A 19,236-nucleotide genomic window follows, 5' to 3' on the forward strand; every position below is an offset into this window, starting at 1 on the left:
TCTCAATGTTCCATCCAAAAAGTAAAACATTTTTATTTTTGTTATCATTGACATAGTTGTTGCGCAAAAATCAGAAACCACAACCAAAAAACTATATATATATTTCAAACTGTACAACCTAATTAGGTTTCACTCAGTTCTGCATATTTTTAATGATTTATTATTATTATGACTTTTTTTTTAAAAGTTTTATCTTGTATAAAATCTCACTCACTTCTAGCCTTCCTCAGCCCAAAATTCTATTATCAGATTATCCGCCACATTTTTATCCGTCAAAGCACTTTGTAAATTATTTGTTTGTAAAGGTGTTATATACATAAAGTTTATTACTACTACTATAGGGATATTTTGTTTGACAATACCAAAATCAGGATTCTTTGTCAAAAGTCTTTTTTTTTTATTTTTTCAATTTCAAACTCTTCATTTCTGTCTTTGTTTATAGACAGGATTGGAAAAAAAATACCACTTTTCTCCAGCAGAGGATGAAATGTTTCTCTCTGACTCATGTGATGTACATTTTATGGGAAAACATGGCTCCTGATACAGGGGCTGTTTACACGACAACGGTTTTAGGGTGAAACACTTATGTTGCGTTACAACCTTGCGTCTACACGGAAACAGCGTTTCAGCCGACCTAAAATGCAAACTTTTGAAAACAGCCCCCAGAATGTTTTTATGAAACGCTGGCAACATAATTGCTGTATGAACAGTAAGCCAGGGTTTTCCTTACAAGACAGTTATAGCGCCACTTACAGGCCTGGAATGCTTACTGCAGCGTTTTTAGTCCCGTTTTCACTGGGTTTTAACGTTCTCAGATCGTGTAAATGGGGCCATAGTCAGACAAAATCATCATTATCATTTCACTTTTTCCTATGATCTGGTGTTAAAAAAACAAACAAAAAAACAACTAAAAATCGCAGAAACTGTAAATATCAAAGAATCACTATTTCAATTGGATGGGCGCCCAAAAAAATCGGAATAGAATCACAAGAGTTGCGTATCGTCCCACTCCTATTTTGTTTGTGGCCCAAGAAGAAAAAATAAATGAATAAAAATCTCAACCCAGGCTTTCATATTTTACATTTCAGAGGGTTTGTTGACACTGAATCCTTATCCACATTTCACCATTTGATCATACTTGTGATCTATTCAGTGAAGTAATGATGCAGACTCTCAGCCCTGTGAAGTGCCTGTTAGCCACAGACCAGGTTTTGTCAAAAGCAGTGTTCACTTTTCATGATTGGACTGAGCCAGTGATTAAGAGATCCTTTTCACTGACGGCGGGATAATGAGCCCGAGCTTTGGTGCTCTCAAACCGTCGTTTAGCAAGTTACACAATAAGACTGAAGAAGGAGAGCACACGTTTCCATTTTTTATCTTCAGACACCGAGGTGTATTATATATCTCAGTGTTCTACATAAACATGCGGGAGCTCATTTTTCTTATGTAATTTTATTTCACTTCTCATGTCACTGTTTGTGTCTAAACACAGTGTGGGGAAAATCCCTCGTGTTGAGCTGCCCTCATTATTTAATATGTGGGAAATGAGTAGCCTTTGTTGGTCAGGTTATAGAGCACCAGCTTCAAATAGCAACACTTTTGAATAGAGTGAATGTGAAGCAGGTGTGGGAGGATCACACTTTGTTAGTCCTGCAGGTTTTAATCAGCTCTGTGTGTCACTCATTACTGTGCTAAGACCTTGTGTGTTTAACCCATAGACTGTATATAGAGTGGACAGCATGGCTCTGAGTGGAGCTGGGCGACAAAAATGATATATTTTTTCTTTCATAAGTCTTATCACTTCTTGACTCTACCTCCCGACATATTTTACAATCCCCCCCAAAAATACACGAGAACGTCAGCTGTCAATCATCGTTAAACGTTACGCAAAGCCTGAATGAAAACAAAACTTTTCAGTAAAAAAGAGAACTTGAATACAAGGCAGCCAAATGATTTCTTCAAATCACCACAACAATCGGACAAGAGAAACATTTTTTGCGAGGTGTTTTAATTTTTTAAAGTTTGACCACAGCCCATTTGGAATGGCAGGAGAGCTGGATTTTTTTTACCTATACTGCAGCCAGTCACCAGGGGGAGCAGTTTTCGTGGAGGCCTCACTTTGAGCCGAGCAATATGACGTCCATTTTTTTTACAGCCTATGGTTAAGCCCCTCCAATACACTGCAAAAAACAGAAATCTTATCCAGTGGTTTTATCTTAGTACAAAAAAAAAGTTAAAAGTGTCTTTTTATACTTGATATGAGCAACATTCAACTGATTAGTCCAGAAAAGTGTTTTATTTCAAGGTATTTAAAGACAAAAATGAGCTCTGAGTTGCCAGGAACAAGTAAAACACGCATGCCAATGGAATAAAAAAAGGTAAAAAAATTAGCTTAAAACTAGAATAATGTCTCAATACAAGTAACTTTTCTCGTGTTCCAGTTCAGAGCTTATTTTTGTCTTTAAATAACTTGAACTTGGACTAGTCTGGCAAATGTGGCTCATATTAAGTCTAAAAAGGCATTTTCTACAGAAAATAAGACAAAAACACTTGATAAGGTTTTCTTTTTTTGCAGTATAGGATCTTTCATGACATCTTTTTAGTGAGTCAAAGTTTCATTTTTGCATCAACCATATTGTCACTCAGTGCTTACTTAAACTTTTCGCGACCATCATAAAGCTAAATGATAAAAATGATGATTTTTATGAGATAGCTTATGTGTCCATTGATTTATCTTGATCTAAACATGAGTCGTTACTTTTTCTTACTTAATTAAATTCTGTCTAATCTTTGATCCTACTTCCTGTAACTGTTGACGACTTTCCTGTATCTTTCCACTCTATAGGTTTGTTTACCATTTACAGTATGTTTGCATTCAAATGAACACTGACTTAATGACTTACAGGGTCAGCGAGTGTGTCAGTTCATCCTCTGACCTCCCTCCACTTTTTTCCAACAGTGAACGTCACGGCTCAGTGTTTGCTCCTGTCAGCAGTGGTGCGTGTGTGTGTGTGTGTGTGTGTGTGTGCTGTGTGTGTATGTGTTTGCTTTGCTGTGATTATGAATGAGAACAGCTCGCCTCTGTTCTGTTTAATGTTTAGGTATCAGTAAGAGTCTTCTCTCACCTACAGCTCTGACAATATATCACTCTCCAGTGGAGCAGGCAGAGATTTATGACCTTATATATTGAATTTGCTCATGAAAGCAAACAGACTTTATGAAGCCTGTAAGTGTGTGACAGGAGAAGAGGAGGAGAAGAGGTATCATGGTTTTTGTGTGTGCTTGTGTTTGGGATATGACTGTACCACAGCTCTGTTTGCAGAGCATGAGGTCTTGAGCGTGACTGTCCCTTGTTGCTCTGCATCACAGAGGGCCTGTCTTACAGGTTTTCCTTCACGCCCACACAAACACAAATACATACTTTGACACCAGCACCAGCAGGGCGTGGAAAGAGTCCTTCTACTGTGCTCTTTTGCCTCTTTCATGCACTGCGGCTGTTCTTTCAGAATGTCGCCGGCAGCTCTCTGTAAAGCTACAGGTGTGTGTTTACTTTAGCTGTGCGCCTTGACTCAGCAGCACACAGCTGCCCCTCTTTCAAGCCGGGATGGCTGGGGAGTGCGCTCCTGAGGGTTTCGACCTGAAAGAGCTGAGTGAGGAGGACCTTTGGGAACTGATTAATGACAACCGCCACCGGATCTCCCTCAGCGTGCGACCATGCATCCTGATCCCTTACCTGAGGCAGGCCAGGGTGCTCAGCGAGATGGACGAGGATGAGATCATATCGTGCCACAACCTTACCAACCGCAGCATGAGAACCAGTGAGTCTTCCGACTGTACCTGGACTTTAAAAAGGCTTTGGTTTGTAGATGTATAATCTTTGATCTCTTTTACTGCAGCTGGTTTGTTTACAGTGACTGCCAAATCTTCATGTAGGCTGTCTTAACATATTGCTCTTGTGTTTTCTCATAATAAAAAAAAATAAACGGCAGAGCTTCAACCTCTGAGTTGGTGTTTGTTTTGGCCGTGGGGTTACAGATTGAGCTGGATAATATTTGATGCCCTAATCTGTCTCCAGGCTATATGTTAGACCTGCTAAGAACCCAGGGGAGGAACGGTGCTGTGGCTCTACTGGAGAGCCTGATGATCCACTACCCAACCCTGTACACCCAAGTTACTGGACGGAAACCCAGCACTGAGCCCTCAAGATTCAGTGGTCAGTAGCCTCTCTGTATTTTAATGTGACAGTTATTTACTTCCTCTCCGTCTGACCTGCTTTCCTCTCCTTCAGGCCTGATAAAGTACTCTGAGCTGACAGAGTATCTGGTCAGAGCGGTGACAGGGATGCAGAAGGAGCTCCAGGAGGCCCGATGTGAGGCTGGCAGACTGAGAACGCGCTGTACCTCCCTGGAGTCAGAGATCAGGCAGACTATGGAGCAGGAGGAGAAGTCTCGGTGCCTTCAGTCGGAGAACGAACGCCTGAGGAGACACTTGTGTTCGTTGCAGCATGATGTCACCAAGCTGAAGGATGAGAAGTGTGACCTGTACATGCGCTACACCGCGTCGATTGAGGAGAAATCAGCTGTGAACATGCGGCTCCATGACCTCAATCTGCAGGTCAGTTATCCTCTCTACAGTCTCTCTCTGCTCAGCGAAAACTCTGTGAACCATGTCCCCTGTTGCCTTTCTAAAGCCTCGTCTTCAGTCAATCCAAATATCAAACACTTTGTAAACTAAAACCTTGAGTGTGTAATTTTGGCAGCCAGCAACTTGTTTGTTTTGGACCTTTTGTTACAGACTAGCCAAGAGTAACTCTAACCTTTACCCTAAATTTTACGAAGAAACATTTGACTCTTACCACTTTGTGAAGGAAATACTGTCACTGTAGCAAACTTATTTAAAATGTGGTAGCTTTGATATTTAATGACATGGTTTGACAAGAAGTGTTTATTCTTTCCTCTCAACGTGAAGTCAGCAAATCTGGTTTAGAGCAAGAAGCAAATTGACAAATCAAAACCAGGTTCATTGTTTATGCATTTTTGATTGTTCCTGACTCTGGTACTGGTTGCTTTTTCCAACAATAATCATAACTCCTAAGCCTGGACTGCCCTAAAAGAACCAAATCATTTGGATGAGCCACTCAACCAGTTAGGACAAGCAATATCATCAGTGCCAAAAAAGTCATGGTAAGAAAACAGGTACCTACAAAAGGAACCGGGAACATCAATCATGAACCAGTCTGCAAAGCTTTAAAACAGCTCTGCTGATGATCATACCAGACTTTTGTAAGAGCCAGCCTCAATTCAAAAACCTGCACATTGACGCTGTGTTTTCAACCTTGAGTAGAGATACTGAACACCATCCCTCTTCTTCTCTTCCAATCTATTTCAGTGAAATATGGAGTTTTTGTGTGTAAATACCAATGTAATAACAACAAAAGATTTAAAAGGCAAGTGATAAGGAAAAAAAATAGGGGAAAGGGAACTTTGAGGAAAAGTTAACTGTTGTGAGAAAGTCAAAACAAGATTTTTGGAGAAAAAATTGGTAGCCTCCTGAAGTTACCTTGAAGATATTTAGGTAAGGCCCAGCCAAACATCGGACGATGGAGAGACATACAGAACAGGTCAATGTTGGGTCAGTCCATCAAAGACCATATCTAGATGTCAGAGCAACGTGCAAAATAGGTACAAATTTTGACATCTGAATCTGACCTTTTTTTGGATGTTGTAAAGACGTTCAGCATTCGGTATCATTTGCAGACAAAATCGTGACGTCAATGAGATGCTTGAAATTGATCCAAGAATCAGACGTCATTAGTAGACCTTTTTTTGATGTTAAGATGACATTCAGATTTAAACCTCACGTAGTAGTCCGTAAACGACAAAATCACGACATCATTAAAACGTACAAAATAGCTCCAAGATTCAGATGTGGTTGTTGGACTTTTTTTAGACGTGATCTGACGTCCAGATTTCTACCTTATCTGGACGTCCTTAAAGGACTAAATCTAGACGTCAGCACAACGTACAAATAGATCCAAGTCAGACAACATTATTGGACATTTTACAGAAGTTAAAATGGCGTTCACATTTGTACCTCATCTGGATGTCTGTCAACAACCAAATCATGACATCAGCAGAACGTTCAAAAAGAACCAATGCAAAGTGTTGTCTATACTGTGGTTAGCACTGTGGGTACAGTTCAAAGCTGTTAACATTATTATTTACTGAAATATCTAAAAACACAGTGAGGTGTAAATGATCACAGATCACAGTCTACGCCCAGTTCTTCTCCCTCTTTCAAGGAGATTCACTCCTTTCTTTTATCAAACGAAGGCGGGGCGGCTGAACCTCAGCCAGCTGCTCAGTTCATAAAACTATGAGGAAGTGTCAGATTGAATGGAAGTCAAAGCCAAATAGAATGACATGATGATTGCAGCTTTTACATAATTTGATCAGCACCAGCTGAGCAAACATTATTCAACAATCAACCCCAACAGTGTCTGATGACAGATGATGTGTTGTATCTGCATGTTTATCATGTATTTCGATCATGTATTTACACTTAACCATTGTGATTTTTTTTTTCAAATGTTTCAGCTCTTTATCTAATATCACAAAATCTTTTGGCATTTTGATTTGAATTTAATTTTCAATAACAAATTAGTTTTTAACCTTTAAAAAAAAAATCTTTATTTATACCATAATTGAACTCATTCTTAACTTGATGTTACTTTGCTTTTTGCCATAAATCTGTTCTTATTGTGCCATCGTTTACTGTTTTTATTAAATTGTAAAGTGACCTTGGGTGTTCAGAAAGGCACTTAAAATAAAGCTCATTATTGTTATTACTATTATCATTATTATTATTATTATTATTATTATTGGTGTAAATTAAATTTTTACTTCCTCCTACAGTTAGTGGTCCCTTTTTTTTCCAAGTTGAGAGTTTTTTTTACAGATCACATCAATAAATGTAGAGAAAAGCCCATCATCAGTATTCTCTCCATGTAGTGATGGGTGCCGAATTAGGTCCTTTTATAGGTACTGACCGAATTCTGTAAAAATCACCGTGTACCGATTCATGTGAAATCAAGAGGTACCATGATTAGGTACCTAAACACATCCTTGAGACTGAGAGAGTGGAAGAGTAGACAATTTTCCATGCTGGACATGAACACAGCATTGCAAAGTTACATATTGAAGAATAGATACGTTAAATTGACAAAAAAAAAATTATACTCATTATTAAACACATTGATATTTTTTACCACATAAACACAAAAAAGTATCAAAAATTGGTACCATTAAGTACCTGTACCGATTGCCAGGTACCAGTCATCGGTACCGTATCGTTTCAAATGTAAGAGGTACCCATCCCTATCTCCATGTGACTGCAGGTGTATCAGCTGCAGACGGAGCTGCTAAAGGCCCAAACAGAGAACGAGTTCCAGAAGAGACGCTCACTGCGATGTGCTTCTCTTGATACACACCAACAGACCCAGAAAGAGGACGGGAGTCTGCCCTGCCAGCTGGTGAAGGTGAGAAAACTGTGCAATCATTTAACTGATATTCTGGAGTGTTTCAGACGTTACTTCTGCTGTTAGCGTCTCTGTCAGCGTCTCATCCTCTGTGGGTGTGTTGTGTCTGCATCAGGCGCGTCAGGACATCCTGGCCCAGGATCTGGCTGAAGCTATGGACAGCCAGGCGGAGCTTGCAGAACAGCTCAGATGTTACAGAGAAGAGAATGAAAAGCTGTTGAAAGAGAAACAAGCGGTGTGTATGCTCTTTGTGTTTTTCTCGTCATCATGGAAACACCATGCAAATTCAGTTTTTGACTGTCATATGGAGCCTTTGATCATCAGAAAGATGTGGGAATGCTGATCACAGGGAAGTCTCCATGTTTTTTCCTAAGCTGTCAGTTCAGCTGTTCCATGTAAACTAAAATAAATGTAAATTTACACTCAGGTTTAAGGAAGACAAAGTAATGAACAAACAATAAACAAGCTTGTTGAGGGGTGATACTGTGCAGTATCTGTTTCAGAAACTAAATTAGATCATATTAGTGTGTTGCCTTATGCACAATGTATGATCATGTATGTGTTTGAATTCAGCTCTTGGATCAGAAGGAGTGTTTGAGCCTCCAGGCTCAGCAGCTGACTCTGGACTGTAAAATGCACCAGCAGAAGAGCATCATGATCCAGAACCAGATCCGAGAGCTGCAGGCAGAAAGAGACCAGGTAAGAAACTGATTCTCGCCATTCAAACTTTCCTTTCTTTGAAATTCCGGCACCTCCTGTTGTTGAGGCATTAGGTTTTGCTCCTGCCCAGGGCTGCTCTGACACACACACTGTCTACTGTTTTTCTATGAATGTCAGCCAGCGGTGCTGTTGTTGGAGAGGATCATACACAAACAGGCTCCCTGATTAGCTCACCTGTTCCCCTTTCGTGTGTTGGTGTGAAGATAAAAATAGCTCATTGCCAAGGGACACTGGTTAAACCTGTCTTCAAGAAATACTTTTACTTTTTGTCACTTAGAGGGTTTCATCCATTTCACAATTACATAAACACACCGCTTTTGATTTAATTTGAACTTCAATGTGAGAAAGCTTAATCTCAACTCAAGTTTCTGACTCATTGCTCCTCTTAACATCACTGACATTCAGAAGAATAAAATGTGCAGTCCACACCCTGGGATAATTTTAGGTGTGACAAACAAGTGACAAATCTGCCAGCCTCACTGAAAACCAACGGCTCCAGGCTGTAAACACACTTGACAGGAAGGTTATGATTAATGGGTTCATGCTTGATGGATGTGGCTGCATGAATGTGGCCTGTTTCCTGCCTCTCACTTTTTCTATTTTTTATTTTGAGAAGGGTTGATGGATAAGTTTGGTAACAAAAAAATCCCATTTCCTATATTAAGATAGGATCTGGCACCAGAACTGCCCAGGACCTGCCCTATTCTCAGAAAGCCTGTAAGTCATAAGGCCACTTAGTCAGAGAGCTCCTCAGTTTTACAATCAAGAGGCCCATTGTTCACAAGACCCACTAATGAGAAGGCCTAAATGTCAGAAGCTTCTTTAGTCAGATGGCCCACTAGTCAGATGGCCAATAAGTCACAAGGCCTGTTAGTCAAAAGACTCATTTGTTTGAAATCGAAAGGTCCATCAGTCAGAAAGCTGGTTAATCAGAAGGTCTGTTAGTTCAAAAATCAGTGTGCTTGCTAGTCAGAAAGCTTTTAGAAGGTCTGTTAGCCAGAAGCTACTTCAGTCACAAAGCTTGTTAATCTGAAGGCCCTTTAGTCAGAAGGTCCATAACTCACATGGCCCTTTAATCAGAAGGCCTGTAAGTCAGAAGGCCCCTTCGTCAGAGAACTCCTTAGTTTTAAAATCACATGGCTCATTGTTCAAAGACCCACCAGTGAGAGGGCCTAAATGTCAGAAGCCGCTTTGGTCAGATGGCCCACTAGTCAGAAGGGCAATGAGTCAAAGGCTTGTAGTCAAAAGGCCTGTTTATCAGAAGACTGGCTGGTTAACCAGAAGGTCTGTCAGTTCAAAAATCAGAATGCTTGCTAGTCAGAAAGCTTTTAGAAGGTTTGTTAGCCAGAAGCCACGTAAGTCACAAGGTCCGTTAGCCAGAAGACCTGTTAGTCAGAAGGCCCTGTAGTCAGAAGGTCCATTACTCAGATGGCCCTTTAGTCAGAAGGTCTGTTAGTCAGGCCTTTCATCAGAAGGTCTGTTAGTCAGAAATTTATTTTTTATTTAGTTGATATTCTCAGATCAAAACTAATTTTCTTATCAACAGGCCTTTTGACTTTTGGACTGAGGGGCTTTCTAATTTTCTGACTGATGGGCCTCCTGACAAGAGAGTGGACTCTGAACCACCTAGTCACCCATTAGACTGTAGTTTTTAGGTTTCATTTAAGAACTAAGCGTCAACATCTGGTCTACAAATATAAAGCACTGACCGAAGTTCTAAAAAATGAAGTTGCTAAAAGTTTGCCTGTGGCTGCAGAAAGACCAGAGTCCATATAGACACAAACCCAAACTGGCGATCTTTAGTAAGACTAAACATTTTTACAACCTGGGTCAAAGAAATGTCTTGGCTCTGATTGATGCATTTCTCTTGGCACACTCTACGGGTGACTTTTTTTCAACTTATCATTAAACTAATGAATGTTGTAAGGTCATGGCTGGCTTTGGGCACCCTGTAGCTGTCTGCAAAGAGACCTAAGTCTCGCCTTTTTACCTCGTCCAAACTCAAACAAAGCTAGGCTGAGTTCAGCATTTCCAGCATGGCCCCTGCCGACAACAAGCTTCAAAACCTCTGTATTAAAACAGATGTGTGATGCAACACAAACTGTGTCCATGTGTTATACAGTTTATGCAGAGGAGTTTTCTGTTTTAAAGTTTGTTGCGCCGTGTGAGAGTTTTAGTCTCTACACTCCTACCCCCCAGGTTTCTGTCATGTTTTGCTGTTCTGTTCATGAGATTGTGTCAAAGACTGAAAGATGGCTCCACTGTTTGCAGGCCTACCTGTCCAGAGATGAAGCCCAGGGAACGATTGCCCGCGTCCTGGCAGAGAAGGACACCCTGAGGAGTCAGCTGATGGAGCTCCAGGAGCACGTCTTCAGCCTTCAGGCCAACCCCAGCCCCAGAACACGAGAGCAGAGCTGCGATGTAATTTCTCACAAAACCACAGCACAGCGCACAAAAAAAAAAAAAAAAAAAAAGAACTCATTCAGGATTATCATGTTTAATGTATTTCTCATAGGAGACTGAGGCAGAATGGGAGAGCCCCAGATCCAGCTTGGAAGATTGCACAGTTAAACCCAGACGAAGACTTCGGCGTATGGACGCAGTCAACCCCATGTCAATGGGTGTCTGCAACCCAGAGGTCTGTGTAGCTTAGTTTAAAAGACAGAGTCAGTGAATCCATCCAGAAATGTTTTCACTTTTGGTTCTAAAGCATTTGTGAAAAAATACCAAAATACTATCATCAGCCTCTCAGATTTATCAGACACATTTTTTTTATGTGACTAAAAGTATTTTTTTGTGTGTGTACAGAGCGAAGACCCCACAGCGAGTAGTGTCCGCTCCAATAACGCAGAGCCGCCGAGTCCAGAGTCTCTCCGTAGAAGGAAGGAGGCCCTCTATGCTGCCAGCAGGTCTGTGTGTTTCTGAATCAGTGCAGTTCATGTTGCTCGACTGGAGTGCTACTCTTTAATGACAAAGCTGTTGGCAGTGGGTCCGCAACGAAGGATGCCGCTACTGTTTCTTTAACAACATTCAACATTCCTTTCTGCTCACTTAACAGTGCTGGTTTCAAATGGATTAGCTATTTACAGGATCTTAAGACACAAATAAACCGAATCAGGAGTAAAATCAAATGGTATGACTGCAGCAAACAGAGGATGTTAAGAAACAAGAGAGAAGAATTTTTCAGAAAGAATTCAGACGCCTTGTCGTGGAGCTAATTCCGTCAAACCCACCAAACCTGTCTCTAGGTATATACTGAAAGTTAGGTCACACTTATTTCCGTATTATGTAAGCTGAGTTTACAGTGTAGTTTAAAACCAATGTCATCTGCATGTGTGTTTGTGTACATGTCTTTGTGTGAAAACAGACAGGTGACACTCATGTTGTTGTTTTATTCTTCTCTTGTAGCTTGGAAAAATCAGAGACTGATTCGTTATTGGATGACTTTGTGTTCATTCCCAGTGGTATGTATATAAAACACACAAACCTTTGTTTTACTGAGTGTCTCTGTGTCTTTGTGTAGAAGGGGTTGGTGTTTAACAGACTGTTGTCTGGCACAGCCTTCGTTTCTCAGAGCTGAACCTTTGCCAGGGCTGTAAAGTGACATATTAACCCTGGCACATTATTTCCGGGGAAACAAACATGATGCCAAATCACTGAACAGCCTCTCCTTTGTTTAGTGAGGAGTGAAGAAGAGAAGCGTTCAACCAAGCTCTCCTCTGCTGATGATGGGTGAGTCTGCCCTCCAAATTAGCCTGTTAGCAACCAAGAGTTTAATGTCACTGCACATATTTCAGTCTGTCTGTAATAAAGTGTAAACATGCAAACCCTTAGATAGTGATGCATTAAAAGGAAATGAGTTTAACGAAGATTAATCATTGACCAATGACTAAAATTAACACACAAACCCACCTTTAGCCTGATGTGATCATCAGTGAGCTACGACTTATGGTAAAAGCTAGTGGAGTTCTGTCAAAGAGAAGGGCAGAGACCTTTTCTTTGTTTTTAATTCAATCCACATTTAAAGTAAAATAAATATTGAAACTCAGGGCTCCAGGAGGGTTTCATTTTTGGGAAGGGACTTCCCAACTTACTGTTGCAAAAACAACACAACACTGACAGTTTGAAGGGGCTGTGAGGAGTGAGTGATCTTGAAAAAGTCTCTTTTCTACAAATATGCCAGTTAACACTTAGAAAAATAACTTTATCAGCACTAATACAGGTTATTTTGAAATGCTACCTCTTAGCTTCCAGTTCGGGTCGACCAGGACCGTCTAAGTCTCTATGACAATACCGAAGATTGGTAATGAAAAAATTCATCTATGTTTTTCTCTGCTGAAAACGATTTTTGTGATTAATTTGGTAGCAGTGGTGGAAACAGAAGCCTAACCATCAGACAGAAAAATGACGGGAGAGCAGAAGAAAGCTAAGCAGAAGAGTGATAGCGCACAGGCTAAAGGCTAACACAGGAGCTAAACTGTTTGTGCTAATGTTGATTCCAACCCCCAGTCAGCAGTTATTCTGCAGTGGTGTGTTCAATTAACTTGAGAGTCTATCAATAAAATGAAGAGTCGGGCCGTCAGTAGTGCTACATATGAATGGCTACTAAACTATTGTACAAACTGACAGGTAGCTTGTCATGTTAGCTTACAGTTACGTCGTAGCACTAGGCTGCCACTAGCACTACGTATACCCAGCTACTGGCGTACAATACGTTTGCATGTTGTCGAATTTCAAACAACAGAACTGTGTAACTGTACTGATGAATACCTTACCCTGTTGCACTGTATGCAATAAAAAGTTGTATTAGATAAGGAAACTTTGTCCCAAAACAAACACACGCCTGGTTAAAAGTCACATCTTCACGACAGTGTGTGTGAGACTCTGGGCCAGATGGTGGCAGAGCAGTCCAATTAAAATAGATCCTCACATCATCTTTAAGTCAGTCACTTTACCTCAACCACAGTTCATTTTTTGTGAAGATCTAGGGCAAAATAATTAATATGGCTTCAATCAGGCTCACTTTGAAATATAAGGTCACCTCTAATCACAGCAGAGCTTTAAGCTAAATATAAAGGTCTACGGTACTAACAGCATGTTCATTGTGATGTTCCATGTGTGATATTTTCAGTACGTTAAGTAGGAATTCTAGCATTTAACACCAAACACAAAGTTAAACTAAGACTGATTTTAATTTACCTGCAGGTCTTTAGTTACACATCAAAGCATTGATGGTGATCCATTCACTATGTGTGGAAACATTGAACTTGTAAAAAAAAGAAAAATGTCCTATGTAATAACATTAAGTGTTCCTATTACAACTCTTGGGGGAAGGCTCATGGTGATGCACTCTCCAAACTAGACTTGAGGTTGCAAAATAAGGACAGATTCGAAGTTGTGAAATTGAGAGATGTATTTTCTTGTAAATCAGCAGGAGTCTGCAGAAAACTCATCAGATTGTTGCAGTGTGGTATCAAAGTTTTTCTGTTTTCAAATGAAAATAAGGTTTCATTAAAACATGGTATTCATATGAGAAACTAAAATGGACCAAGAACTAAATCTCTTTTTCCTTCATCATTTCTCACCAGCCTGTCAAGAACCTCAGCCCCTCCTTTCCTCATGCGCTCCCGTCCAAAAGCACTTCGCGTGAACGGCAGAGTTCTTAGCATCTCTTTCCAAGGGGAAGCTCTGCTCAGCCAGCTGGCCGTGGCTGGAGGCAACAAGACTGGAGTGTTTGTGCACCAAGTGACAGAAGGTAGCGCTGCCCACACTGTGGGCATCAGCCCAGGGGCACAGATAGTGGAGGTGGGTGTAACTGTGCTCTGATCTCTCCAGTTGTTCTTGTCCTTCCTCCTGCTGTGAGGGTGTTTCTGATGGTGCTGTTCATCTGCAGGTGAAGTACCAGCAAAACCAGAAGGCTCTGAGGATGGTGCTGGAGGATTCCACTCTGGAGGAGGCTATATGGGCTCTTGGCCAGGTCACCGGCTTCTGTCACCTCTCCCTGCGGCCCAGACAGGACGGTACGCTTTGAAGCGTGTTAAAATGTTTGACTTCCAGGGCAGGGATTTTTTCTATTCCAAAGGTTTTATTCCTAAGAACTTGATAAGTGACGTATTAAATTCAAGTGTACCGTGGCTTTGAGTAAGAGCTTCCTCCTCTGCCACCTCAGACTATGAAGTGCTCCTGCAGCAGCTGCAGAACAGCGAGGCCTCGTCAGGAGACTCCTTTTATGTCCGTGTCAACATGTCCTCCCCTGCTGGTCCAAACGGGACGCTGGCCATGTCCTGCAATGACATCCTTCATGTGACCAACACGCGACCAGCCGGCACAGAGGACTCCTGGTACGCCAGCCAAGTTCATCCCTGCCAGCTGCTGGACCTCCAGAGTGGAAACGTACCCAACTACTACAGGTTGGTGCTGAGAGGAGACAAAGAGTAGATTATCAGGAGGCAAGATCAGCTCAGTCACTGGTCCCTCAGCATTGTTGTGAAGCCAGAAATAATTTGAATATTTGATATTGGATTGAAAACTCTGCACAAAGCACTGAAAATGTTTTTCTCTGGCTGCACAGGGCACAGCGACTTTTGATCCATGCAATTGAAGAGATGAGCTTTCAAACAAAGAAGTCACAGAAGGTAAGAATATGAGAAAATACTGTGATCTGTCGAATTTCCCAGCATGTAAGCGATGATCTCCCTCCTTTAAATCTGTTTACTTATCTGAAGGCGTGGCGCCTGGTGTCTCAGAACAAGGAGAAGGCGGTGAGGATCGTCAGCACGGGGCGGCAGGGCAGAAACCCTCTGTGGGTCAGTGTGGAGGATGAAAAGACCAAAAACACTGACTCAGGTGCTGAACGCCTTCAGCAGCTCATTTATAAACAAAAACATGATGTTTAACTCTGTCTTGAATCAGCTTTTTTACACGCCCTCTAAAAATTTTACATTTCTTTCAATGTAGGTGATTCATCAACATCTAAAACCTTCATGTCCCTCATGCCCTACACCCTGGTCACACCCCACTACCCACCCACCTGCAGGCCTGTCCTGGTTCTGCCCACTGTTCTGGGACGCATCCTTGACAAGAAGCTGGCAGGATGGCAGGGCTTCCAGCTGTGTGAGCCTGGTAAGAATATTATTGTTTTTCTAAACCCAAAACGTGTTTTTATATTCCAGATCTTTTTATAGTGGAGCATCTGCTGTGGAGGAAACAGCTTGTGTGTCTATGGCTGTAAACCAGGAGGGAAATAAACTTTTTGTATAAACAGTAATAAAAATTACAGAGGCTGTAAAGAGAGTCAACGCTGACTGTATACACTGATATGATAAAGTGTAATTAAAGCTTTGCGTACTTTTCTGGGAAGTTTGATCAATACAAAAACAAGTGTGCTGAAGAGAATACAGGAACATGTCATTCATAAAAAAAACAAAGAGATGTCTCTGATATTTACCTTGTTAGTTTAAGATAACACAGCCACTATGGATAAACAAGCAATAATCATCTCCAGAATGACAACGCTATGAAAATAAAGATATGCATTAAAGATACGATCACTTCCTTTTCTCTGAATTCCCCCCACCCCTTCCCCTTCCCCTTTCACTCTGCAGAGATGCTGAGCCCCGGTGAGCATGCCGCCCGGCTGCAGAAGTCTGAGATCCTGGAGGAGTCTGAGCAGGGAGTCAACTGCTGCTACACTCTGCAGGGTGTGGAGAAAGTCATGAAGAAGGTTGGTACACTCAGCACGAACACAGGGCACATCGTCAGACTTGTTCAGATGAGGCAGGAAATGGAAGAAAGTTGCAGTAAATAGCTTTTACATGAGCTCAGTTTGATACTTTAAGCAGCATTTTTTCCAACAGGGGAGTATAGACTATAACAACGCAGCCCCTGAATTGATGATAACAATGACATAAATAATAACTTTAATTTATATAGCACCTTTCAAGAAACCCAAAACCGCTCTACGAATGTAAAAAAGAAACAGCAAAAAAAAAAAAAAAACACACACACAAATGCACACATCAGAAACACAGACAGACGCACACAATTGGAATGAGGTATTGGTAATGGCAAGGCTGTAGGAAAAGGTCAATGGGGTACAGTGGGGAATTCTGCACGTACTGGAGTCTGTTCAGGGCGGTATTTGGGAGCCTGAACAGAACCCCATCACAATAGTCCAGACAGGATGTGATGAAGGCATGAATGAGTGTCCCTGCCACGGTGTCAGAAAGTTAGGGTTGGGAGTCATGACAACAAACTTGGTGACGAACTTGATATGTTTTTTTTTCTTTCTTTTTTTTTGTGATCAAACATTTTTGTGTTAATGTCTTTTAAATCCCATGCAAAATAAAACATTTGATATTAGATTTAAAAAAGAGGGAGTCCAGGGTGGTTCCTAAATTAGGGACCTCATGGAGATCTGCAACCTTCCTGAGCAGAGCCTTTGGAGCTACAACCATGAGCTCAGTCTCAAGTGTTGAGTTTGAAGACTTTGTCCAGATTTTAGTGTCCTGCAGACACTTGACTAGAGAAACACACAGAAAGCACTCATCTCAGTCTTTCTGAAATGAAGATGAAAGATGAAAGAGAGCTGAGGTAGAGTTGTGTGTCATCGGCGCAGGGCTGAAAACAGAGATAATGTTCAGGCAGAACAAAGGAGCCAGCTATGATGGCCCAGAATGTTCTGTTTGCACCATGGTTATACAGTATGTCAAATGTGCACTGTTTCACATCACCATAATAAAATGTGTCAGGCAAAACTAGTAAACTGAGTGGTTTGAAATAATGACTATAAGAAACACAGTGATGCAAAAGTATAAATTTGGATAAATAACCTGATTTGTTACATCCTTCAATTGTAATACACATCTACAACTACAAAGTAAGAACACACACCTCACCATATACATGCTTACATGGCAAACATGGTTCTGTTTAAACGCTGTTATGTGTTCATGAAGGCAAATTCAGATGAATAGGGCTCAGATTCTCCACATCCGGCTGTTGTTTTAATTCTCCCCTGGGATTAGCCATAAACTACCAGGTGATGTTAGCAACAAGATTAGCTGTGGGTTTATTTATTAATTCCTCTAATCTGTGTCAACTGCTCTCAGCTAATAAATACCTGATGTGAATACCTGAGCTAAAATAGCAGCTCTGGGTCAAAACCTGCCAGTGTGTTTATTAAAGCCCACATAGAGCATTAGCATTATCCTCAGGTCAAAAATGATCAGGTCGGTTTCAGATCACCTTGATGTAAGTCCAGATATCTTCAAATCAAATAATATTTTCTTCACTTGGCTGTGCAACATGCTGTCCACATGTTAGCATGCTGCTAATTTATTTCTTTCGTTCCACAGGGGACTCACTGTGTGCTGCCTCTGGGGCTGGACTGTGTGCGTCGGCTCCATCGAGCTCAGATCTTCCCTATTATCATCTTTGTCGGCCAGTCTGCGCGTAGTGCACGTAAACTAAGGTAAGCGTCCCTCTTCTGTTAAACCACCCATGACATAGCTCACCTCATTGCTCACCTCATTGCTCATGACACTGATATCAGATGTAGATAATCTCTTTAAGCACTCAGGTATGAGAATGTGCTCTCAGTGAAACTGACGTTCCCTAGCTTTAAAAGTGATCACATGTAATTACTGGCATTAACAGCCCAAACAAAGAAACATGAAGGTTTGTCAAGTTATGTGTCTGTGTCTCTGCTGTAAGGTTTGTCTCATTGTACACAGCTGATTATTGCACAACAACCATGAGAAGTTTCTTCTATCAGCATTTTTTGGAAGTTATGTTGTCTGTCTTTAACTTGACTTTCCAGAAATACAATTTAAATTCTCATTAGAGAAAAAAACAACACATAATTAAGTTTTGCCCTTCATCAGGTACTAATACTGCTGTCCACTGATGCTGTGATCTCTGGAAAAACTGGTTCTTTTGTTGCTCAAGTTCACGTCACATCCTAAGAGAAACCTTTTCCTTCTGATTCAGAGATAAACATGAAGAAAACCTGTCAACAGAATCATAGCTTAACCCCAGTTAGCTGTAAGGAAACTGATTGAGGATTTCACAGTTTGGACCTAAGTACTGTCATTAATCTTTGAATCGATTGTGCTTTTTAACTTCTTCATTCTTTCTGTCCAGGGCGAAGCTGCATCGCCACAGCCAGTCTGAGGATCAGCTGCTGGCGTGTTCAAAGAGCGAGGAACCGCTCCTGGATAAGCTGCCGTGTCTGTATCACAGTGTGGCCCCGGACTCCTGGTGTGATCAAGCCTCCCTGCTGACCAGCCTGCGCACCATCATCTGGGAGGAGCAGAAGAAGATTGTATGGGTGGAGCCTGACCTGTGGTGAAGCAGAGGAAGGGACAGAAATGTGTAAATAACAAGAGTAACCAGTTCTTCAAGGGCTATTTATCATTGTGGGTTAATGATAATAATATTTTGAAGATAAAAATCAAAGTTTACGAGAAAATATTTTTTTGTAAACATGTGTATGTATCTGTGATACTTCTGTAACGTGGTGAAGGAAAGCCTCTCAAAGTGAGTTTTACTGTAGTTTCAGAAAATGTTGATTAACTGACCACCAAGAAATGTTTTCTACAGTGTGCCGCCTCACTTAACAGGCCTTTGTTTTAGATAACCACTGGTGTCAGGGCCTTGAAAACCTACAAACATCATTAAAACTGACTATATGGTAAGAAATGTTCTGGGCCTCCTTGTTGTTACTTACATGTTTCTTTTTTTATAATTATTATTATTAGCATTTGTAAGCCCCTCCTTGGCAAAAAAAAAGGTCAATGCAAACCACTAATTTAGTTTTGTTACCGTTTGTGTCAATTCACTCTTTTTACAATGTTTTGAATTAATACTATTGGCAGACTGTGATCCTGTTTCCTCATAGAGAAAATGCTGCCCTCGTGTGTTTTGCTGGAGTATTGCATAGCGGCACAGCCACATTAACACATAAAAACAATAATATA

At 41.1% G+C, this 19,236-nt stretch overlaps 1 protein-coding gene across 1 annotated transcript; it reads left to right on the forward strand.

Annotated features, from left to right (window-relative positions):
* Window positions 1-3,604: 3,604 nt before the first annotated feature.
* Window positions 3,605-18,838, forward strand: card14 (caspase recruitment domain family, member 14). The gene is made up of 20 exons (XM_074662474.1): window positions 3,605-3,818; window positions 4,076-4,213; window positions 4,289-4,614; window positions 7,397-7,537; window positions 7,653-7,772; window positions 8,111-8,236; window positions 10,529-10,678; window positions 10,773-10,895; window positions 11,066-11,166; window positions 11,666-11,721; window positions 11,938-11,989; window positions 13,846-14,062; window positions 14,151-14,277; window positions 14,427-14,667; window positions 14,829-14,892; window positions 14,983-15,103; window positions 15,215-15,379; window positions 15,862-15,980; window positions 17,614-17,729; window positions 18,401-18,838. The coding sequence occupies exons 1-20, from the start codon at window positions 3,605-3,607 to the stop codon at window positions 18,606-18,608; spliced, it is 2,925 nt and encodes a 974-aa protein (XP_074518575.1). The 3' UTR covers window positions 18,609-18,838.
* Window positions 18,839-19,236: the final 398 nt, after the last annotated feature.

Source organism: Halichoeres trimaculatus, unplaced genomic scaffold, assembly GCF_033239565.1.
Source record: "Halichoeres trimaculatus isolate MK-OKI-2021-1 unplaced genomic scaffold, fHalTri1.1 fHalTri1_scaffold_2, whole genome shotgun sequence".
Lineage (NCBI taxonomy): Eukaryota > Metazoa > Chordata > Actinopteri > Labriformes > Labridae > Halichoeres > Halichoeres trimaculatus.